This window comes from Fusarium graminearum, chromosome 1 (assembly GCF_000240135.3).
Source record: "Fusarium graminearum PH-1 chromosome 1, whole genome shotgun sequence".
Lineage (NCBI taxonomy): Eukaryota > Fungi > Ascomycota > Sordariomycetes > Hypocreales > Nectriaceae > Fusarium > Fusarium graminearum.
Genome location: NC_026474.1, coordinates 1985806 through 2008527, shown reverse-complemented (window position 1 = coordinate 2008527; position 22722 = coordinate 1985806). Strand labels below are relative to the sequence as shown.

Here is a 22722-nt window from a genome sequence, read left to right as displayed (position 1 = left end):
ATACCCAAGTAGATGAACGAACCAGTTAATGTCAAGACGTATATTCTTTCGAAAGTATCATGTCAGCTTCTTCTGTACCCCTTTCGGTACTTGTGAGGCTCAATTATCACAAGCTTACAGACATGTATTTGGTGTAAGTGACAGAACCAATCATTCTCGTCCCAACAAAGTAGAAGGATTTTATTCCAGGGGTCTCAGGGGAATAAGTTTTGATACCCCCACCAAAACAGACACAAACCGAGGTCCGTAGCGTTTGGAGCAGGACCTGGTAGAAAAAGGTACGTACCTAATCTAATCTCGTCCTGACGACACGGAAGCCAGCAATTATTTCCTGGTTGTCCTCAACATCCGACCCCATTGCATGATCGATATCTCTTGCTTCCTCTTTCTTTTCTGCCAAACTTGTTTAGTGGAGAACAACGAGATAGACCAAGATGGCTTCTCTAAGGACCCTCATCATCACCAACCGCTGTACGCTTTAATCCCCAATCCATCACCGCTGTTCAGCCTGGTTATTAACACTACTACTATACAGCTCCGAAGCAGCCCATCAAGAACCTTCCAGAGTCGATTGAGGTGCAGCCCGACACCACCGTCGAGGACCTCAAGGTGCTGATCGCAAAGGAGACCAAGCTCGGTGACCACAACCGTATTGGTATCTATGATCCCACTACCAAGAAGACCCTCAAGAACCGCAAGGCTCGTCTCGTCGATGAGCCCGCTGTAGTCGCAGCCGGTGAGGTCCTCATCAAGGACATGGGTAAGCTTCAACGTGCACAATGACAACTAAAGACTTACTAACCTATGCAACAGGTTACCAGATCCCCTGGAGAACCGTCTTCGTCGTCGAGTACTTCGGTCCTCTCATTTTCCATGCCCTTTTCGTCGCAGCCCGCCCCTTTTTGTACCGCAATGGAGACGGCGACATGTCACAGACTCAATGGATCACATTCGCCATGATCATGCTGCACTTCGTCAAGCGCGAGTACGAGACTCTCTTCGTCCACAAATTTTCCGCCAACACGATGCCCTGGATGAACATCTTCAAGAACAGCTTCTTCTACTGGGCCGTCTCTGGAGCTGCCTGCGCCTACTCCATCTACCACCCCAACTCGCTCGCTGCCAAGGCCGACATGCCCGCCATCGACGCTGTCGGAGTTGCCCTGTACTGCTTCGGCGAGTTTATGAATGCCCTTGTTCACCGATATCTCTCGACTCTACGATCCACTGGTGGTACCGAGCGCAAGATCCCTGTCGGCTACGGCTTTAACATCGTCACTTGCCCCAACTACTTGTACGAGGTGCTTGCATGGATTGGAATCATCATTGTTAGCCGTGACTGGACTGTCGCTGTTTTTATCTCCATTGGTGCGGCACAGATGATTAGCTGGGCCAAGGGCAAGGAGCGTGCCTACCGCAAGGAGTTCGGTGACCGATACAAGAAGAAGCGCTTTGTTATCTTCCCCGGTCTTCTGTAAACAACTAAAAAGTTATTTGCAAATAAAGGCGTGGGCTTTGAAAGATAGGAAAGCCAGGTCAATCGATATCTGGGCGAAAATGGTGTCATGAGTGGGTGTAGATACAGTGCATAGATTTGAGACTAATGCTATATGGTATGTTGAGTAAAGAGTGCCTTGCAGTATAATCGTACCTTTAACGCCAAGTCGTAATTCCCATAATCCAAGTACCTAATTGCCATTATCATTGATTGATTCGTTTGTTATAAACCTTTCATCGTGACATCGTAGACATGGATGCTGTATCTGATCCTTTGGCGCCCCTTCCTACACTTGACTCTCCTTCTGTCATGCTCCGACTGGCATCCGAAAATGTACCCGGTGCATGATTCTCTGTATCGATCTCCATATCAGTACCGAGCGTCTTGTTCACTTCAATACCCTTTCCCCTCTCGTCGACATTCTTGTCTAGATCCATCGCCCGCTCACCCTCTTCTTCGCTTCCGCTCTCGCTGCCACTCCCGCTGCAGCTCCCACAATCACTGCAGCTGCAACTCCGGTCGTCGTTCGCCAGCCTAATCGTCTCCTCGATGACAAGAAAGTCACGCTCCAGCACCTCAGCCCAGTTCTGTACATTACCGATTTCCTTGAGCTTGTGTGCTGCAGCGTCGGCCTCGCGCGCAAGCTTGATGTTCTCACGACGCAGCCCGTCCGTCGCACGCTGCACATCCTGAGCTTGCTTGTTCAGAACAGAAGCGTTGGAGTGCAGCGTCGATGCGCGCCACTGAAGCTCAGAGTCCATCATGTTCTCTAGCGTTGCGACGACGGCGCGACGAGCCTCGGCGACATGGCGCTGCGTCTCGGCCGAGGGGAGCGTGGGCTGGAGGTGCGAGGCTGGAGGAGACGATTGCTGCGCTGCCGAAGGAATTTGCGCATGGGCGTGGGCATGGGCGACAGACGGAGATGCGATTGTGGGAGGAGGAGATGTTGGCGGGCAAGGAGATAACGAAGAAGACGATGATGACGAAGAGCCTGTCGCAGCGGCCGAAGAGGCGGGCTGTTGCGAAGAAGTCGCTGCAGCTGACATGATGAACATCAACAAGTCGCTGTTCTGTCAGCTTAGCTTGAAGTAATTGGTTTATAAAGTTCGATAATGAAAGATGTAGCTTGGCCGTTTCATGTCGCTGATACATTACACTGCATCTTTGGTGGGGTCGAGTTACACCTCGTCTATCATGCAGCTGATGTACAAGATCATGGGATCTGACCCTTCTTGGTCTGTATTACATTTCGAGACACTGTATATCAGCCACCATATATTACCACAAAATTTTCCATATTGATAAAATAAGTAGTGAGTTGCATGTCCCGAATATTCAAAAAGTATCTCAGCCACATTAGATTCATTATATGCTAGTAGTGTACAAGGGAATATTTCTCTGCCTTTTGCCGTACCGTGGGAGAACTCTTGATTCCGTATATCTATATTCGCAGAGTGGCATTATATTGGCCATCATGGGGGTATTCCCCCTAACTTTTTGTTCCTCCAAAGACGACGTTTCTTAACATTAGCCCGAGCACAAACTTTAGAATCTCGCGCCCCGAAAGAATTAAATGCAGATAACCTCCAAACGTTCTGATATTTAGTCATTCAAAAGCAGCTGCAACCCCAACGCCAAGGCTATGCGGTAAATGAATGGTTACCGACGCATGTTTGTCCATTCGTGCGCCGGTTTGAAGAGCCTCGATAACTGTGCTGAAGACAAAAAAGACCCGATTTTCCTTCTCTCTGCTTTTATGCAAAGAACAAATAGTAACTGCGCTAGGCAGCTTGTGTAAAGTTGGTGATCCAAATAGTAGAGGCCCGGCTCTATCTAAAAGGCGACTTTGCCTCCATTAAGACGAAGAGGTACTGGGCCGAGTGGTCCGTGAGTGGGAAGTATTCCTTCATCAGACGACATGGAAGATAGAGAAGATAGCGAGCTGAAGCCCATGTGACCCTTGCCAAAAGCACCGTTGCGACCCATGGAGATACCTGGGTTGGCCATGAGAGCGTCTGCTCGGTCGAAAACATTCCCATGGAATGCTGCCGCAAAGGAGCTGTTCGAGGGCGTAGTAGGAACTGTTGCTTGCATTGCAGGGCCCAAAGCGGCACTCTGTGGTGTGATGGGAACTGACGTGGGAGACATGCCGCGAGGGTATGCCTGTCCGTTCATAGCGCCAGAAGGGTGGAATAGATAGTGCCAGGGCGATTTATAGATGATGTTGCTTGTCTCCTTGATGCTCTGTTGAATCGGCCTCAAGCGTGCCCGAGTATCGGGGGGAAGCGGCACACTGTTAGGTCCATACTTGATCTGAGAAATCATGTCCGCCCACGAGTGACTGAAGTTACTGCAGAGACTCCAGAAATTTGCCTGCGTCCGAACGCCTGGCTCCTTCAGTTTGATCATGGACAATCTGTTTTTGAGAATCTCGGTCTGCTGGATAACCTGACCACACATGGCAATCAACTGTTTCCAGTGCTGAAGAACACTTTCAGGAGTCCGCTGGTACATGGCATTTCGTAAGCCACCAGCCAGCTGGGCGTTGAAGTTGGGCAGCGTGCCCATAACGAGATCAGTAGATCTTTGCAGAGCCAGGAAAATCCGCTCAAACTGTCGATCCTCTTCTGTAAACTCGGATGACATTCCGCGGCTACCAATTGAGGAGAAAGATTCTCCTGATCGGGGAGTGGCCGAAGCAAGAGTAGCAGTGCGCCCATTGCCATTGAGATATGTTGCAGAAAGGGGAGTAGGCACCGGCACGTCAGTACTAACACGGAGGTTAACCGGGTGGTGAACCAAGGTGCCGTTGCGGTTGCGGGCTCCATTCGACCTGCTGAGGGTAGGAGTTGCAGATGGTTCTCGTGCATGTGGTCTGGCAGTGCGCTCGCCAGTTGAACCACCTTTGGGCCCGCCTCGTCGACGAACATCGGCAGCACTGACAGATGACAAAGTGACGCGCAGTTCCATGATACTGTTGTATAGGGACATCAGGAGACTTCGAATATATCGGGCATCTCCAAAATCCACGAATGTGCCGATGTTATCGGCCAAAAGTGTGCAGACATGGCCATACGCGCTGACCAGAGTCTGGCATGCCCTGTGCACGTTTTCGTTTTCTCGTTGAGAATGATCGAGAGGCTCGCCCAACGCGTTTTCGTGTTTCTGTAGCTCCTGCTCCAATTCCTCAACATGCGAGTTGGTGTTGTAAAACACGATTTCAAGACTGGATCGCTTGGCTGAGCCGTCACTTGTCAGGCCCATTAACGCCTGGATCATGGGATGAATCTGGAAGACCGAGTACAGAATGCCCTTGGCAGTTTCGATTACTGGGTCAAATATCTTTGACTCTCTTCGTCGTTCAGGAAGGATTGAAAGACGTCTCACGTATATCGGGCGTGCGAGGTAGGGTTCTGTGGGTGTTGCTGGACTCTTAGTTGTTGCTTGATTCCCCTGCATGGCAGAACCGTGACTCAAACCACGATAGTGGCTAAAGCGGTTGTTGACCTGCATCTCATCAAGCGTGCCGAGGTCAGAAGGCTTTCTTGAGACTATTCCCATGCGCCTGCTGCGGCCATCTGATCTCTCTGCCCGGAGTAGGCTTTCAGAGTTGCTGCGAACACGCTCATTGACATTGCCGATTGTTAGAGGCATAACACCAGGTCGTCGAAAAGCGGTGTTTTGTTGGGAAAGCCCCCGGTAATGAGACCTTGACGGTATCGGGGGTGCTCGTGATCCAATGTTGGGAGAACGGATATCAGGCAAATCGGCACCCTGGACCTTGACAGGAAAGCGCCCACTAGCCACTCTCTTCAGAGGAAACCGGGGGGTTTCTGCACCTTCGCTCGATTCATCTCCCGTATTGTCAGATTCGGACCGGCCATTAATAGTATATTGCTTCAGGTATCGCTTGATCTGCAAAGTGACCGCCACCTCCGTCACTTCGTTGTCTTTTTGAATACCTTCGTGTGGAGGGCTCGCTGCTTGTACTTGAATTGCATCTCGTGGCGGAAAGCTGATAGGGTTTCCTTCAAATTTGATAACTTGTAATGATCCCATGTCGGCAATGCATAGGGGCAACTCTCGTATTTGGTTTTTGGGTATAGATAGCACTTTCAATGAAGAGAGTCTTGCAATATCTGCTGGAAGAATTCGAAGTGAGTTCCGGCCGAGGTCGAGGATTTCTAGAGATTTCAGTTCACACAACTATTCATGGTGTTAGAGGTCACTTCACATCTAGAAGGGGAGGGGATATATACAGGCATAGGGAATTCCTTGATCTGGTTACCCCGGATGTTGAGGTATCGCAGTGATGTGCATTCGGAAAAGCGAGCAGGCAAGCTTGTCAGTTGGTTATGAGACAATGCTAGTCTGGAGACAGTATAAGTATCGGCGTCGGGTCGTGTGTTTGAGGACGAGTTCTTGGAAGCGGACCGTTCCAGTTCGCCTTTCACAATGTCGACGACTTCATCTGGAAGTTTCTGGATGCCTTTACGACTCAGGTCAATAGTGACTCCGGTTCGGAGCCCTGTGCTAACAGCACCAGCTTCGGCGGCTTGACTTTCGCTTTCGATTGCATTTTGCATGGCCTCGCGCGCGAGGTTGATAACCTGGGCTGCCGACATGCCAACGGTTGAGAGAGATGAACTGGACGGGACGCTGCGTAGGCTTGGGATAGGAGGAGGTGGCGGAGGGCCGTTGGATGTGGCAGCTGAGTTTGGAACTGGACGGCGTCCAGATGTATGGTTTTCGGGCAAGCTTCGCGGAATTGAAGCCTGCGATGTAGAACCGACGGACGAACCGGCGAGTCGGTCTGGCCGCTCCATAGCGAACGGTTGAAGTATGAGGAATGCGCAACTCAGGTAGGAAACGTTGGGATGGCGCGCCGGTGGAGTAACCGATCGAACCGAATCGAGGGGGTGGTGGTTGGAATCTTAATGACGGTATGTCGATGCTTGAAGAATAAGACGTTTCAGAAGCCCCTCTGTTGCTGTGTCTGCGGTTGTATTTTAATCAAAGCGTAGGCGCAAACAGGGGATCGTTTGTCTCAGCGGGAGCCAAGCTTCGAGTCGTTACTTCTGGTACTTAGGCCAATCAAGGCAGCGTGGTCGACGAGTTCGATATGGTCATGATTGTAAGTTCAGTTAAAGCCAGAAGGCGGCGCGAGGTTCAGGGTTTTGAGTCCGTTTGTATTGAGTCGAGAGTGCGTGCGGATAGGAATTAGGGTCAAGAAAGCGTATTGGGTTGTCGGGCTTGAAGTTAGTTCGATTATGAAAAGGGCGATAATCGAACGAGATCTGCTGGGTCAAAACAATCCAGCGATAGGATTTGCACAGAAATGTTGAAAGAGGAATGCTGCGGGAAGGGCCGTGAAGGGTTGATGCAGATTCGGGAGGCAATGAATGTAGGTCGGATTGAGATGCCGTGTTTGGTAAAGTTCAGCACCCAGGAGCCAAGTTCCCTATGGGTAGGATAAAGAGGTAAGGGTGGTGAAAAAAGAACTGGGATGACCCCCGTTGATTATCCCCTAGACCTTGGCTCTGCTCTGGTTCTGGTTCTGGATGTTATCAAAAAGTCAAACAAAACAAGAATCAAAGCTGGGTCAAACAAAGGTTGAGAGAGAATGTAAGAGACGGACAGGAGCTCGCTCGGTTACTCGAGCTGCACGTTTCAACCTAAAGCTGCAGACGTAGCCAATGAATTTGAGGTAGCATCACTCAAAAAAGAAATCTTGGCAGAAGCATACCTACCTCTAAGCAGGTATGTATTTTAGTAGGGGGATAGTCAGGCACAGAACAATATTTCTTGCCTCCTTGTCTCTAGATTTCTTTTTCCCAGGTTCCATTCTCCAACCGCCCCTGGCAGTAGTCTGTAGGCCGGTAGTCCCCCATGTCTCAAGCTTGGATAGGGGATAGCGTATCAGATCAGATAGGGGTAAACTTGGATGAAAGTGTTTTGGTCAGCAGAGGCTGGAGAGGCTAGCAGGCTAGACATGCACTGGAGCTGCTGGACTTTCAGTGGAAGAGTGGGCCGACCTCAGCACCAACGGATGGTTGGGGCCATCCATCTCCTGCTCAAGCTCCGCCGTAAAGTGAAACACAGTGCGGGGCTGCTTGTTGAACCTCACCCCAGAAACCTTTTTCATCACTAACAAGCACGTTTCTACATGCCTTTTTAGGCTCTGAGTGGCTGTAGCTCAGCCACTGACGCACAGTGTGAACCGCCGACACAGAGCGGATGAAATAGCGAGATGGAAACTAACGTTGGAACCCATGCTCACCGGTGGAAGGGATCATACTTACTTACTCCTAAAGTTGTCAGTCGAGACAAGAGTCAGTTACATGCCAGCCAAGCGATGGAATATGATACATAAATCGACTACTCGACTCGACTCACCTCAGCTTAGCACGACATGATACGAGGCGAAGCGAAGGGCATATGTCAGAATGTAGAATCGGGCACGATTTCGACAGGCTCAGGTGCGAGAGCCGAGGGGTCATGACAACCTATGAAACGTCAAAGCCTCCGTCAACAATCGTCAACGATCGTATTCTGTATGCAGGAGGGCGGCCTGACGATTTGTCTGGCTGTGCTGTTTCCTGAGTTTGAACCCCTGTCCAAGCCTACAACGAGTAATGCAAGGTACGCAGACGCTCGACTGTAAGCTAAGTAAACAGTATCCGTAAGTATTATAAATCATGTTGAATAATATCTGTTCTTTTTAGATGTCATGTTGCATATATTGCATCATATCATTGTCCACCAGAGAGTGTAACCGTGGTTATCGGAATTGTTTCATTCAATCTCATCGTCTTTGAAACCTTGCTGGAGTACTGCCGCAATGAACCACGTGACCTTGAACTATTCACCCCATCGCTTCGTTGTAACGGGTTGATTGATGATATTCTTCCTTGAACCCTGTTTGGCCTCGAAAATGCAATACACGGATACTGCGCACTGATCAAGACTGTTGGTTGCTGATCCGGTGGACTGTCTCCGAGTAAACGATTGACTTGCCAAATGTAGAAAAAGATCCTCACAAAACAACAGTAAAACCTCCGATGCGACTCTGTATGTCAAAAGAAGCTTGCATTAACACAAACACAGACTATAACACTAACAGCAAAAAACTGTGTCAATCACCATTACTAAGTTGCCCGCAAAACGGTTCACCCTTGTACTACCAACCAATTTTTGTCACATGTTTGCCTCGCTGCGACTGTCGTGAATCATTCGCGAGCTTCACGACGCAGGCATCATGCCTCCTCTAAAAAGAAGCAACTCGTGCACAGACATTGGATTCACTCTCCGACATCAATTCCACAAGGGCGATTTCAGGTGAGCCGCTACTCAAACAATACAATCCTTTTCTTCTTTCAGCCATCTAATAGACTGGTATTCATAGGCCTCATCAACGTGAAATTATAGAGGCTGCTCTCGATGGCTACGATGTATACGTTCAAGCTGCCACGTCGTTCGGTAAGAGTTTGTGCTTTCAGTTGCCAGCAGTTATCGATCAGGGCAGTAAGTAATTACTTATCTAGAATATGTTCATTCTCTGACATATTTCAGTTACAATAGTTGTCTCTCCCCTTCTCAGTTTGATGGTATGAAGGATGAGCCCCTTATCACATAAGATAAGCTCTAACCCTCCATCAGATCAACCAAGTTGAGGCACTCAAAGCTTCTGGCATCGAAGCTAGTTCTTACAATAGCCTGACCCCCTATCCCGACAAAATTCGCATCGAACGTGACCTTGAAAGTGGTCACCCAAGACTCCGACTACTCTATGTCACACCAGAATTGTGCTCTTCTCCACGCTTTCGTGAACGCTTGCAGCTCGTTTACAAGCAAAAGGAACTTGCCCGGGTAGCAATTGACGAAGCTCACTGTATCTCAGAATGGGGCCACGACTTTCGAAAAGACTTTAGCCGTCTGTCATGGTTCCGAGATACTTTCCCAGATGTGCCAATCATGTGTCTCACTGCGACTGCAAACCCGCAGGTCCGTCAGGACGTGTTATCTATACTAAAGCTTGATAAAAATCCCGAGAAGACAAAAAAGTTCTTGATGAATCCGCAGCGTAAGAATCTGCATCTCGAGATCAGATATACCAAAGACGAAGAAGACAACCGCCTCAACGACTTTCTTCGGTGGATCAAAAGCGTCTATGTGCGGCGTGAGGGCGGTGAAAGAAGAGCGGAACTTGATCAAATGAACGAACGGGTCGATAATGTTCCAGGCATTATCTATACAATATCAAGGGACGAATGCGAATCTCTTGCCGCCTCTCTCCGCAGTGAAGGCATCGGAGCAAGACCTTTTCATGCTAGACTTCCCAAAGATGTCAAAGAAGAGACACTTGCCCGATGGATAAATAACGAGGTTGGCTACGATATAATTGTTGCTACGACAGCTTTCGGTATGGGCATCGACAAGGACAATGTGCGTTTTGTTGTTCACTGGCGAATCCCAAAATCTTTCGAGGGCTACTATCAAGAAGCTGGCCGTGCAGGTCGAGACGGCAACGCTAGTTACTGTTTCCTGTACTATAGTCGAGAAGATCTGGAAAGAGTGACGCGATTGATCAGGTCAGACTCGAAGGAGGAGACGAACCAGATAGCCAGACTAAAAAGCCTCCAGGCTCTGGCTCAATATTGTGAGGATACTGACAAGTGTCGGCACGCTGCCATATGTAAGTATTTTGGCGAAACAAGCATACCGGACTGCGATTTTGCCTGTGACTGGCACAAGGATCCGCAGGACCTGGAAACGAGGTTCATGAGAGGCTTGGCAAGCGAGGAGTGGGTAAGCACGCAGGCACAGCAAGGCATTTATGATATCCCAGGGACTTATGATGCTTATTATGATTAATGATATAAGTGTTTTGAGGGCAATCCTTCTTGGCGCCTGCAGTAGAGTTTGATCCCGCCGTGATGCTTGAAACCAATGTCAATCCGTGACTGGCCAATTACCAGCTGTTGGTAATCCCAGGAGGTCGGATATGTCCCACTCCATGACATTGTTCTAATTTGAGCTGTTAGAAATGCAAAGTATCGTGTGTTGATAAGGTCACTCACATCGAAAAACATGTATGGACCGAAAAGGTCGATGCTCAAGTTGTCTGAGGCCACTATTGACTCGTTGGGTGCCGTCGCCGCTTGAACTTTACGCATCATCACTACACAGTCGCGCAAAGTCGAAGTTACAGCCTCGTATACAATCGCTTTGACTGGTTGTCCCGCTTCCAGCGCCCGGATATGTGCTAGATGGGCGTTCGAGAACAGGAGTCTCTTGAGGCTTAGGTTGCCTCGTGCTATGAGGCAGCGAAGGTGCTTGCATACCTCTTCCAAGGTCTGTATCAGAGGCGCACGTGCAGTCCTCGCCATTTCCTTGAGGATATCAGACTCATGATCTGGCGTCGACTCGTCCTGTAGCTCGCTTATGACCTCAAGTGCGAGGACGAGCATGGCATCAAAGCTCAACGCACATTTGAACAGACCTCGTCCAACAAAAGATAATCGAGACATGTCATCCCATACTTGAAGGGGCAATTCCAGGTCAACACCCTTACTTCCAGATGCAATGACAACAGCAGCCTCGACGCATAATTTACGAGAGAGATAGAATTGAGGGTTAGTTTTCGCTTGGAGCATAAAGTCGCGGTGAAGAAACAGGATGAACCGACGTAAGTGTATATCTATCAGCTTACGATGAAACTCATTGGCCTCGAGACTCGATGCCTCTCCGAGATTTGCCTGACCTTGGTTAAGTGAGTGGAAGAAGGCCGCTACATCTCTGCATGCCACACGTAGCTGTGTTCCCATTGCCAGAGCCTTCTCATGCGTCTTCTCTTGACGAATGTCGTTCAAGAAGCGTATGACTCCCACACGCATTGGCAGGGACTTTGAAAGGAGTATTTGCAAATACGAGTCCGTAAAGGTGTCCATGGATTTCGGCGTCTGGGAAGTGCTAGACTCGAGGTCTGAATCATTAAAGTTCAACGGAGTAGGAGCATCAAAGTCTTCCTCAGCAAGATGCAGCGGCAAACCAAGATCCAGACATGACTGTACGGCCAACTCTAAGACTGTAGCCCATAATCGAGCACGAGACTCTTTCTGAAAGAGTGATAGGCCTGGGAACAGCTTGGGGTCACGATGAAGACCCATGGTACAAGCAGCGCGCAACAAGGAGCCAGACGAAAGCCATGATGTTGCTCCGCGGCAGTTGAAGGTTGTTTGACGAGCAAGTATTAGTAGGCCAAACACTTGCAATCCATCGAGGTTATATGTTGTCTTTTCGTTTGGACCTGTAAGCCACCATTGGGCATTCTGAATCCACGACTGTGCAGGCCGCCAAAGTTGATTGATCTCGGCCTCGCTGTCAAAACGCGCAAAGGTGGTGCCGATGGCCATGATTAGAGTCAACCTGACCATTGAAACAGTCGGTAGTGAAGATGGTTGTTCGCTGTCCCAAAGTCTATCATATTCCTTCCGGAAAGACGGGACGTGGATGATACGGTACAGAGGTTCAAATGTGCGGAGGTAGCAAGCGATGAGTTCGTCGCAAACCGCCTTAGCAGGGAGAGTTGCACGTAAGTCCTGAATCGGCTGTTCAAGGTTGGATGAGGACTGCTTCTTGAGGCTAAAGCGTAAACCGCGAGCTTCTTTCAAGACATCGTAGAAGTCCGACTTGGCGTCCTCCCATGATGGCTCGACCTCGACTGGATGGAAATTCCCCGAGACAGGAAACTATAACAGCGTTAAATATATATATGACCGGCGTTGATAGTGGTAATCTAACCTTTTCTGCAGTATGGAGCCAATGTGTTTGGCCAAAAAGTTTCGTCTTTTCTGGTACGTGACGGAGTCTTGGTGTGAAAGGAGGAATTGAAGTCGAGGATGAAGTTGCTGCAGATACTTGAGATAACGAAATGTTTGGAGAGACATGGTCTTCACGGTTGAGTGCGAGCGTGTTGTTATTTTCAGGTCTTGATGGTCGAGATAATTGATCTCGGGCATGATCCACGGTGTTAGTCCGATTCTGTGGCGCGATAACTTCATCCCTCGCGGGTCGCGTCTCAGTCGCCGGCGAGGCCTGTGTCTCGTGAGCTGCTTCGACGGGACCTCCATCGCGGTAGGAGCATGGCATCGGCAGCCTGGCCCGAGTACAGCCATTACATGGTTGACCCAAACTGCATCGGATTTTGCGACGGCGACATTGTTCACAGGACCGGGCGGGTCGCCTTCTACGGCGTTTGAGCGACAGAGGATGGCTTCCAGTGGACGATATCACCGATGATGCCCCGGACTGCGGCATTGCGTTTGACATTTAGATGCTGGGTAATAGAAGATTAGAGAGGGAATGTCATGTAATATTAAGTGAGTAGAGTAAAGGCATAAAGCGGGTCAGCATCGAAATAGCGTATTGATTATTATTTTGAACATGTAGAGAAACACCAATAACTTAGTAGCATTTAGAGAACTCAGTTTGTCTAATCCTTTGGGAAGAAGAAATGAATCAACTTTGAACTTTGACCAAAGGATTAGTTTATCATCATTGTTCTGAACCCCCTGTTGCCCGATCTATTGAGCCATACCGGTAGTAATGAGTAGCGACAACGAATGTTGAAAACACTCGGGTTGGGGCAGGAACCATATCTGATGAAGAGAAGAAGAGATTTCGTCACAGAGTTGGGACTCGATTGGTAATTTACATTACAGCCTGCCCGAGCCTGTATGGGGGCTTGCCCTACAACAAAAGGCTATCGATGAGACGAGTCAAATTTCGTAGGATTTTATGAATGTTTATTTGTGAATATTGTCGATATTGACTTTTCATGCTATGTACTTCTCATCATCAAACTTTGAACGAAGACTGCAATTGTACACTTAGGTAGTACCTATAAATGAATGTTGAAGTCAAACAACAAGTTCATCAATTCCTTCTCCTCGCTAACATACATATGCTCAATTCAGAATACCTAGTTACAACATGAATCTTCAGCTCGACTTATTGGCATACCTGCTTGGGATGCAAGAACTATTCTGCGAACCATACCTAACCTCTACAACAGTCTGTCTGGGACAAGCTTGAATTGATATACAAGTACGATGGCGTATCAAATATCGTGAACTCTTGGCCACTCTAACGGATCGGGAGCGGCTGAGACCATTGGTTATGATACACATTTGAAAGACAACCCGTCGGATTCAATGACAGAAAGATGCCAATGCTTGTTACATAAGTAGACGGCTCGGATTCTTCCAGGCAAACCGGAACATAAACGGCAAGGAGCCGTTGATACAACCAAGTCATTGGTGACACCATACCTTAGTAATTGCTTGGCTGTACAACCAGAACTAATTCATTCACTATTTGACTTCCAATATTGGTAAGATAGTTTCATTATAATACGGATCTTGTTGCATTATGAGCCTATAGTGCACCTCCATCTACGGAAGTTTCAGTCCGACGACGATATTGCTCGAGATATAGACCCTGGTAAATTCTCGATTGCCCCTTGTTCGCCACGCCCTTTCGAGATTCTGCATAAGGAGGAAAGTGGATGACGATTCGATCCAAAGCTAAAAGCAAGACCATCATGACGAATAGACGAAAACTAGTCAGAGTGGCTTACTGCGAACATACACTCCAAGAAAACACCAAAGACCACGTATATGCCTTTGCGCTGTAAGCCTTCGAAACATGGTTGATGGAGCTAGATATTGGGAATCTGGATTCATTGCCAGGAGCCTGAAAGATGAAGCTGGTAGATGAATAGAGACGTGTAGTTCATACTATACTATACGATACGCAAGAGCATGGGAGTCAGTAGCCACAGCTTAAAGAAGACAGATGCCAATGCCAAGAATCAGATAGATCCTATTTTAGAAGCCAAGCAAACGGCCACTTACTACACTCTATACAAGACTGGAGGAGAAATTGAATATCCATATGCTACTAGCCTCATGGAATAGTCAATGGTCTTAGGTTCGTTGCATATACGAGTATTTTGTGGCTGAATCTACGAATACTATATTGCTAAATCTACCAGGTTCCAAGCCTATTGGCCCTTTTCAAGGTCATGAGGCTATCAGCCAGAGTAGTACCGACGTCCTGAACTTGACTATAACAATTATCTAGCTTGAAATCGGAACTCGCATCTATGTAGGGGCGTGGATAATTGTTTACGGAAACCCGAAGCACATTACCGCCGGAACGTCGGTGGCTTCCTGCCAGCCCATTTCAATAATGACTCGCTGGTCTAGAGACTTCGTGTTTAGATAGAACATCGCCAGACCAACAACCTCACCCGACGGCAGTTGGGGCTTCGGGATGTTGGGAGTGAGCATCAAACTCATGTCTTTTTTGGGACTACTGGACTTGGCATCACGAATATGCAAAGACAACCACGAGGTACGAACGAGAAGCACAAACATCTGCTGTAATTAAGGCTTATATTATCTATAAAATGGCCTCCATCCTCTTCAATTCTTCCAATATCACTCTCATCAAACAAGCTCTCTAGCATACTCTCACTCGTTACCACACTTTCGTTACAAAGTTCACTTCCCTTTCCTTCTTTCGATCAACATGAAGCTGTACCAAGTCACCGCCGTCCTGGCCTTCATCACCACTGGTGTCATTGCGACTCCTTCCGGCTACGACAAGGACAACAAATCCCCTGAGAAGCACAGCGATGACAACTATCCCGGCAAGAAGGGAGACGACGAATATGGTTCCGGAGGCAAAGGGTACGGCGGCAAGGGCCGTGAGGACAAAGGCAAGAAGCACGAATGGGACATTGAACGCTGTGACTGGTGCCCCTACAACCCCAAGAGTTGGTATGGATACGAACCCAAGGGCCATATATACAAGCGCCCCTGCCCAGAAGACAAGAAGAAGTGCCAGAAGTACGCCTATGACTACTCAAAGGCCACCTACTCGGGAGTCTTCAGCGAGTTCCAGAAGTGCTCCAAGGGTGACAACTACAAGGTCACCGGCAAGGTTGGCGCTTGCAGCGGATACGGCAAGGTCCAATGCCTGATTGTCCAGTACGAGGACTGGGAGAAGTGGTCTGACAAGATTGCCTACCTCGGACTCTACTCTTACAAGAAGGAGAGCCCCAAGGATAAGAAGTACCTCAACTTCAACAAGTACTGCAAGAAGAACAAGTGTGTTGTTCCTATCGAGAAGGTACCTGGCTACCCCAAGTTCAAGGACAATGTCTGGGTTGGAATCGACGATGACCAGTGCCGCGAGGACTACAAGAAGGGCAACAAGGAGAACGACTACGAGTATAAGAAGGGCGGAAAGGGTGACTATGACTCCAAGAAGCGCGGCAATGGCGGTGACTACGATGATGATGAGGTCGAGGAGTACAAGAAGGGTGGAAAGGGCTCCTCTCGTGGCCGATACGAAGAGGTCAAGTACCTCGAGCTCAACATTGAGGCCAAGTACTCCAAGAAGTGCGCCGAGTTCTGCTGCTGCGCTTAGGGGAGATCGAAGTCATCGGAGTGAGGGGCTATGTGAGAGATGAGGGATAATTTTACAGATGTGGCGGTCTCTGGTCACTTTTCTATTTCGTGGCAGAACAGCACTCGAGCTCTTCTGCCTGGCAAAGCCTGGTCTCTGACAACACATGGATCATCAGCGATGGATATGATGGTTCGTAAGAAATATTTGGATTTGGTATCTGGCCTGTATCATGATGCCAGTCTAAAACCAAAGGGAACCATGTGCTGTGCATTAGACATAAACAGCATTCATTCATCCCAACCCCTAAAACGCCATACACGAGAAAAGTTTCTATGCTTGCCTTTTCTTTATACAACAAGGTTTGCGGCAACGAATTCCTATCAGATAGAGTTGGTACAGGGGCATCAGTTTGGATATTGGGGTAATTGAAGCACTTACAGGAAATTCCTTTTGCAACGCGTTGGTGACGTTTTCTACTTCCTCTGCCAGGCTTTGGACATTGGAGTCCCAAGTTCGCATTTCCTTGCCGACAGTAACTTCAGCCCGTCCACTGCCCTTTTCTCCAGACGCTTCGCCGCCCTCAAAGTACACAATACCGTCGAGTTGGTCCATTCGACCCACTAGACGACCTTGTTCGATCATACGTGCTGTAGTCTCCTCTGCCTTGTCGGCATCCAGTCCCAATAATGATCCCAAGGCCTCGAATCGGATGTTGTTATAGAGTCGCGATGCACCAAGAAGGTTATGCTCAACAACGGCTTTAGCAAGTACTGTCGAGCCATCTGATGTTGTCGCCAACTGGTGTGGTTGTAGGCCCTCAGCAAACTTGTCTACCTCTTCAGGAGACAAAAGTCTATCAAGAAACATCTTTTCCAAAATGCCAAATTCTTCCAGTTGAGCTGACCTCTCATCCTTGTAAAGACGACCCAACGTGCGATTTCTCATGGGACCCGCAGGGGCCAACACTGCACACTTAATAGCCATGCTGAGAGTATGCACACGATCGTCCTCGTCAATGGCAGGGAAGAAGCTAATTTCGTGATATCGCTGAGATGCTGACAAGAAGTCACGCTGAGCATCAAGGATACGTGCTTGCGAGAGCTTGAAGTGGAGGTTCAGTTCCTGGTCGGCGACCGAATGCATGATGTTCTTGAGCTTGTTGATGTACATCTCGGCGGCGGTAGAGTCGTCTACTTCGAGGTAGTTTCGTACGATTCGAACCCATGTTCGAGCCTTTTCCTCATCGGTGATCTTGCGCTGGGAGCTATCGAGGGGAATGTCAGCCAAGGTTTTGGCTGCGTCGAGGAAATCCTCATTTTTCTCGTGGGCGGTAGCAATAAGCTCTCGGAGTGTGGCACCAGCGTCGACGAAGGAGGATGAAGAAGGCTGGGCAGCAATTGTGTCTAGCGTGCGGTTTCCGACCTCGATCCACAGGTCCTGGTTCTCTATCTCTCGAAGTGCCGCAATGAAGGATGAGAGAATGGTTCGGGTGGCTACAACGCCGAGCGCCTGGCCAAAGAAAGAGTCGACGATGGCATTAAGGTCGTCCGCGGTGGGTAGAGGTGAGAGGTTCTTGATGGTCGGGATGAACTGTTCATACACAGGGCCTTTTTCGCCGGGAGCGGACTCTGCTTTTGATATAGCACTCGCGACTTCAGGGCTGGGCGTCATTGTTGTTTCGTGGTGAGATTAACGATGGGAACGGGGAGTGGAAGTGGAGGTTAAAGAGGCAGCAGCCTGGAGGTGTGGAAGCTCGTTAAGTTGAGGCTCATTGCAGGCGTCAGTGTGGAGGGGGGCAGCGAGCAGGGGTCAGCTCTAGTGGGGTATAGTTTGTAGCTTAACGGCCCAGACTTTAAGCTTTGGATTCAATCTATCATGACTTAAACTGACTTGGTAATTCAGTATTCTACAGACTCTATACATTTGCTTGTCTTTCAATCTTTAACTACCTCCATTAGGTATTCGTAGCAGACGACCGAAAATATAACATTCTGCTGTTTACATACTGACAAAGTTCAGTATTACCTAACCTGGGCACCATGATGCACCATCCATCCTATAATCATGCCAGAAACACCCCTTGCCCGTAAAGTAGTACAAGTTTGCTTCATATTGGCTACCATATATCCTCAAGTCTTCTCATGCTACTTATAAAAAAAGACTGTATGACGACTGCCACACCCAAAGCCAAGAATGCTAATATCCAAAGCATCCCACGCCTCAACGCCAAACGCAATTCAACCACCAGTTTACATGCAAGTTATATATACCCGTCTCTTGTCTATTTGTTCACCCATAGCAGAGTTCGAAGCGAGTCGAATTCGTTGCAGTCCTTATAGATATATGTCATACTGCCTCTCAAGCTCGACTGCAGATCCTCAGGATGGTAGCGGAAGATCAGCATGACCATGGCCCACGACAGAGAGGCGAAGGCTGGCCAGGCGTAATGGTTGATGGTGCTGTGGAGAGGCTCAGATGATACGACTGGTAAGCCAGCTCCGGGCTTGACGGCGATGCGTGCGAGGGCAAGCACTACGCGCGCAAAGACGTAGATGACGATCTGCTGGTTGACTGATGAGATCTTTCCCGTGCGCTTCGATCGACCGCCAAAGACAAAGTAACCGCCAACAAGACCGCCTACGAAGGAGTCGTATGTACCTGTGTATAGTCAGAATCTGATACTCGTTCCGAACAAGGACTTCTGGCGACGATGACGTACCCTCCTTTCCAGGCTCTGCGCCAAAGTATTTGAGCGCCAACATTGTCAGCTTATAAATGGTAGCGAAGCGCGCCAAGTTTGTCGCATGATGTCTTGTCGCTCGAAGGACTAGCTTGACCTTTTCGCGGAATCTAAGTTCGTCACACGTCAGCTCGACGTCGGTAGGTTGCGCAGGGAGGAGGTTGAGCTTACGTTCCGGAGCGGAAGAGGAAGACCATCCTGTTGACAGCGAGATTAGCGATGATTTGGATACGAACAGGGTTCTTAATGACTTACACCAGTGCGTGGGGAAACCGCACTTTGGTTCCGTAAATGATACCATTGCGCGCCGTCTTAACCAGCGATAATAGATCATGGTATTGCGGGTTCTTGACAATCTCCTCAAGCGTGTTCTACCCAGAACCAGTCAGCGCAAACTCGGTCGTGTGTCGCGAGACAACGAGGAAGTACCTTCAACACCTCCAGCGAAGATGACATGGCCATGTTATCTTTTAGACCTCGGCGAAAGGAACGTAGATAGTCGGGGCGGTCGTAGGGTCAGGAGTCGATGGATGTCGCAAAGCGCTGTACTCTCAAGGCATCGAGGGTCGTCGCCTGGTTCTTGAGGTCGGATTTAAGGCGTTGAAGAGTCGTATTGGACCATGGATTAAGGGCTGGAAAGTATCGATAAAGTTTGTAGATTCATAGGTTTTGAATGCGAGTCGAGGCGCCCCCAGAGTACTCTGACTTATTCGCATGGATCAAAGTCACCTGGGCTGGATCTGAGCCTCGGATGTTTGAACTGGCTCGGCTTGTGTCCATTGCGGAGAAGGGCGACATGTCCCCACTATGAGAACGGACTACAGGGCCTAGTCGCCTATGACGCAGGGTACATCATAATTCCCATCCACTGAAGGACGTCGATATCTGGGGAAGAGTCAGCGCAAGGAATTTCACATGTGAACCGATTGAAGATGAGCCAAGATCTGGGGAAATCTTACCCAAGTCACATTCACGTGGGATGAACTATGAGAGGGTACGTATATGTCATTTCCAAAATCTATCACATTTCTAAAGCTTCAGCCACCAAACCCTTTATGCAAATGGATCCATCTCCAAGTATCCATATCTCTCTAATAGTAAATGCCAAACTCCACGCTATCCATGTCCCTTGATCTCTTCCCGAGAGAGCTCTCCACTTTGACCTCGGTACACCAAAATTGTTACCGTGAGGCTCTGCTATACAAAGACTACCACCACCAGACCCTTGGTTCATTAGCACCATCGTTCATGAGGTTCTCTCCATTTAACACCAAGAATATCAAAGATTTTTCGTTCGTCTCGTCCCTCCACCAACTCTCCCTCTGTAACCTTGACTCTTTGCGGACCACGCATGACATCCTTGTATAAGCCGCGCTGGTTCAGTCTCATTCCTTTTTTGGAAGCCAACAGGCGCATGCTGCGGTTGAAGATGTCGTTGCCGGTGAAGTATAGCAAAGCGGCACCCCTTTCGGACTCGGGCACAAGCAAGAAATCAATGCGCCGCCAAACGGGTTTGTAGTCGTCGTCGCTAAAACCACTGACCTTGGGGAGCACGCAGCAGCCATGCCATTTACTTCCGTCACTGGTAGACCGAGATGATGCTAGTCGTGCCACAAGGAACCCTTCTGTCTCGAGGCGCTGAACAAGACTGTCGAGGAAAGGCCGCAGATCAGCTGAAGACTCGGTATTCGACTTTGTGATGATCAAGTCAATGTCACCAGATGTTTCTGCTCCTCTTCGGTAGCTGCCTCCAATAATGAGCTCCACCTCTGGATCGATATGCTGGGCGGTTCTCTTTACAACAAGGCCCAGAGCTTCTACCTCACTTCGAGGGATTCTAGTGTTAAGATCGGCGTAATGCTCGATGCCTAACGACTGGTTTGGTGAGAGTTTAGCCTTGGCCTTCAGGTCCTCCAGTGTTCGGAACCCTTGTGCCAGCCACTGTTGAGCCTGGCTATTTCCCACGCCGTAGATACTCAGAAATAGTTGGAGTGCCTCGTCCATTGGTTCCTTTTGGGCGAACTCAAGTCGCTGTAGCCTATCGGTCGTGACAATCTCCTCAATCTTTTGCGCCAGGCGGGTTCCCACGCTGGGTAACCGTTGCGCTTCTTCAGCAGATGTGATCTTGGTCTCTTGGCGCTTCAGAGTGCTGATGGCTTTTCTGTACGCCGTTGTTCGCCAGTGGTCGTCGATACGGTTGTAGTAATCAGACATCTTTTGTAGGACCTCGATTGTGCGGGCATTAGGATTCCCCGCTTTAGCGTCCTTTGCCCCTGCTGAGTTGCATGAAAACCGATCCTCGAAAGCGATGTATTTGCCGCTTGATCTCGTCTTCCTTCTCGACTTGCGTGCATTGGTAATCTCGTCTTCTGAGCCTGAAAGACATTGTTCTTCTGGTTCCATATCTCCCATATATGTGACAGTTTGAGCGTCTTCATCATCTGCATCTAATGGGAGGTCCTTATACTCGGCCATTATCTTGATATATTCAGACAGCTCGTCTTTCTGCTCGTCTTCTTTCTGAACTCGCCTAGCACTGTCGGTATCTTGTACAGCTGACAGGGAAGTATTTCGGGAATGAGCCGCACTGCCAGGACGAGACGAGACCATATCTTGAAGGTTGAGTATCACAGGCTGCGAATCTGAGGAAGCAGGGGTCTCAGGTATTTGACTTTGATGAGGTGATTGTTCGCTCCTCTCTGGGGTACCTTGAATAGGGACATGGTCCCATCGCCTCGAGTTTTTCACAAGCGGCTTGAGTGGTAATGAGTGAGCCGACTCCAAAGGGCTGCGTGGAACAACTGAGGACTCATTTTCGGCGGTCACAGGTTGGCCTATAAGGCAGTACTGTTTTTGGTTGGATTGAAGGAGGGTCTTGAACCGGGCGCAGTCGATGAAATATTCATCGTTGACCACTTTGGGTGGAAGAGTCCTGTTGATTTTCTTCAAAATACCCTCCAGCTCGTGGAACTTGATATGCTTCTCCACCACAATGTGGGTTGCAAGGTGCGGCGCTCGCACCCAGGTTGCACCAAACTCGCGTGCCCTTGTGATGCGCAACCTCCGAACCGGCGCGATGTCATCATCAGGAACGTAGAAGAAAGTAATACCTTTCAAGATTTGCTCACTCTCTGGCCGGAACTTGGGTAAAGACTCGCGCTTCCTTTTCTTCGTTGTCAGGCTTGGTGAAGGAGACTCAACGACCGCTTGGCCGAGACTTCTCAGGGAGGCAAGGAGGGGCGAAGAATCGCTCCTGGGTAGAATCCTCTGCGTCGGGCGAGCAGTGTCGGGGACAGGTGTATCATCAACTAGAATAGCCCCATCACCACGCTGATTCAAGAGCGTGGCGGGTCTACTCTTCTGGCCCAAAGCTGTCATTGGCGTTCCCTTGATAATCGTTGGCCCTTGGGCGGGTGCTGGTGACGGGGCCGAGGCGACTCTCCTAGGCGTCACTCTTGAGTATTGAGATTCATCATTGGTGATGTCCAACACAAGGGACTCTTTTGCTTGAGGTTTAGGAGTCGGTTGTGATTTTGGTTTCGATTTGGAGACAAAAAATCTGCGACATCGTAGCCTTTCTTGTTCCTCTTCTGTATCAAACTCATCATCACTATCAGGTGTCTGGAGTTGTTTGAACCACGCCTCCTTTTCCTCTAGTGAGGCCATCATGAAGTATATGTGTTATTGTTAACGATAGATGGCGGTGATGCGTAAAGAAACGCGTGACAGAGCTGCCTTTATAACCAAGAAAATTCCCATGGATGCCTAAAGTGTGAAGTAAGAGTCATGTGAGGAGCAAAAAAATTGTGTATAATAAGCAATCGGATTGTTGACTTGGGATGTTAAAAAGATACTATTCACTATTCATTGTTCACGTTGCAACCAAGACATTGATTACTGGTTGAAGGTTCAAGATTGTTCCTGATTGGCTCCCGTCATATATAAACCTCTATAAGCTTCCAGGCTTCAACACTGAATTGGGTAAGAGACCCGCTAAAAGATC

At 48.9% G+C, this 22722-nt stretch overlaps 9 protein-coding genes across 9 annotated transcripts; 3 read left to right on the top strand and 6 right to left on the bottom strand.

Moving 5' to 3' along the window:
• The first annotated feature begins 359 nt into the window (after positions 1 to 359).
• FGSG_00629 (uncharacterized protein) lies at positions 360 to 1623 on the top strand. The gene is made up of 3 exons (XM_011318018.1): positions 360 to 471; positions 536 to 760; positions 814 to 1623. The coding sequence occupies exons 1-3, from the start codon at positions 435 to 437 to the stop codon at positions 1476 to 1478; spliced, it is 927 nt and encodes a 308-aa protein (XP_011316320.1). The 5' UTR covers positions 360 to 434; the 3' UTR covers positions 1479 to 1623.
• A 108-nt stretch (positions 1624 to 1731) lies between these two features.
• On the bottom strand, positions 1732 to 2553 carry FGSG_00628 (uncharacterized protein; the record flags this gene model as incomplete). The annotated part of the gene is made up of 1 exon (XM_011318017.1): positions 1732 to 2553. One exon carries the CDS (start codon positions 2551 to 2553, stop codon positions 1732 to 1734), a length of 822 nt encoding a protein of 273 aa, XP_011316319.1.
• Positions 2554 to 3331: 778 nt separating this feature from the next.
• FGSG_00627 (uncharacterized protein) lies at positions 3332 to 6324 on the bottom strand (the record flags this gene model as incomplete). Its single annotated transcript, XM_011318016.1, has 2 exons — positions 3332 to 5704; positions 5758 to 6324. The coding sequence occupies 2 exons, from the start codon at positions 6322 to 6324 to the stop codon at positions 3332 to 3334; spliced, it is 2940 nt and encodes a 979-aa protein (XP_011316318.1).
• Positions 6325 to 8756: 2432 nt separating this feature from the next.
• Positions 8757 to 10372, top strand: FGSG_00626 (uncharacterized protein; the record flags this gene model as incomplete). The annotated part of the gene is made up of 4 exons (XM_011318015.1): positions 8757 to 8836; positions 8904 to 9022; positions 9071 to 9105; positions 9158 to 10372. The coding sequence occupies 4 exons, from the start codon at positions 8757 to 8759 to the stop codon at positions 10370 to 10372; spliced, it is 1449 nt and encodes a 482-aa protein (XP_011316317.1).
• Positions 10373 to 10450: 78 nt separating this feature from the next.
• Positions 10451 to 12829, bottom strand: FGSG_00625 (uncharacterized protein; the record flags this gene model as incomplete). The annotated part of the gene is made up of 3 exons (XM_011318014.1): positions 10451 to 10525; positions 10579 to 12249; positions 12302 to 12829. The coding sequence occupies 3 exons, from the start codon at positions 12827 to 12829 to the stop codon at positions 10451 to 10453; spliced, it is 2274 nt and encodes a 757-aa protein (XP_011316316.1).
• Positions 12830 to 15094: 2265 nt separating this feature from the next.
• On the top strand, positions 15095 to 15997 carry FGSG_00624 (uncharacterized protein; the record flags this gene model as incomplete). The annotated part of the gene is made up of 1 exon (XM_011318013.1): positions 15095 to 15997. The coding sequence occupies one exon, from the start codon at positions 15095 to 15097 to the stop codon at positions 15995 to 15997; it is 903 nt and encodes a 300-aa protein (XP_011316315.1).
• Positions 15998 to 16326: 329 nt separating this feature from the next.
• Positions 16327 to 17650, bottom strand: FGSG_00623 (uncharacterized protein; the record flags this gene model as incomplete). Its single annotated transcript, XM_011318012.1, has 2 exons — positions 16327 to 16356; positions 16418 to 17650. The coding sequence occupies 2 exons, from the start codon at positions 17648 to 17650 to the stop codon at positions 16327 to 16329; spliced, it is 1263 nt and encodes a 420-aa protein (XP_011316314.1).
• Positions 17651 to 17994: 344 nt separating this feature from the next.
• On the bottom strand, positions 17995 to 19316 carry FGSG_00622 (uncharacterized protein). Its single transcript, XM_011318011.1, has 5 exons — positions 19149 to 19316; positions 18975 to 19090; positions 18891 to 18917; positions 18699 to 18829; positions 17995 to 18637 (listed from the first exon to the last, which is right to left on the bottom strand). The coding sequence occupies exons 1-5, from the start codon at positions 19179 to 19181 to the stop codon at positions 18261 to 18263; spliced, it is 684 nt and encodes a 227-aa protein (XP_011316313.1). The 5' UTR covers positions 19182 to 19316; the 3' UTR covers positions 17995 to 18260.
• A 636-nt stretch (positions 19317 to 19952) lies between these two features.
• FGSG_00621 (uncharacterized protein) lies at positions 19953 to 22385 on the bottom strand (the record flags this gene model as incomplete). The annotated part of the gene is made up of 1 exon (XM_011318010.1): positions 19953 to 22385. One exon carries the CDS (start codon positions 22383 to 22385, stop codon positions 19953 to 19955), a length of 2433 nt encoding a protein of 810 aa, XP_011316312.1.
• Positions 22386 to 22722: the final 337 nt, after the last annotated feature.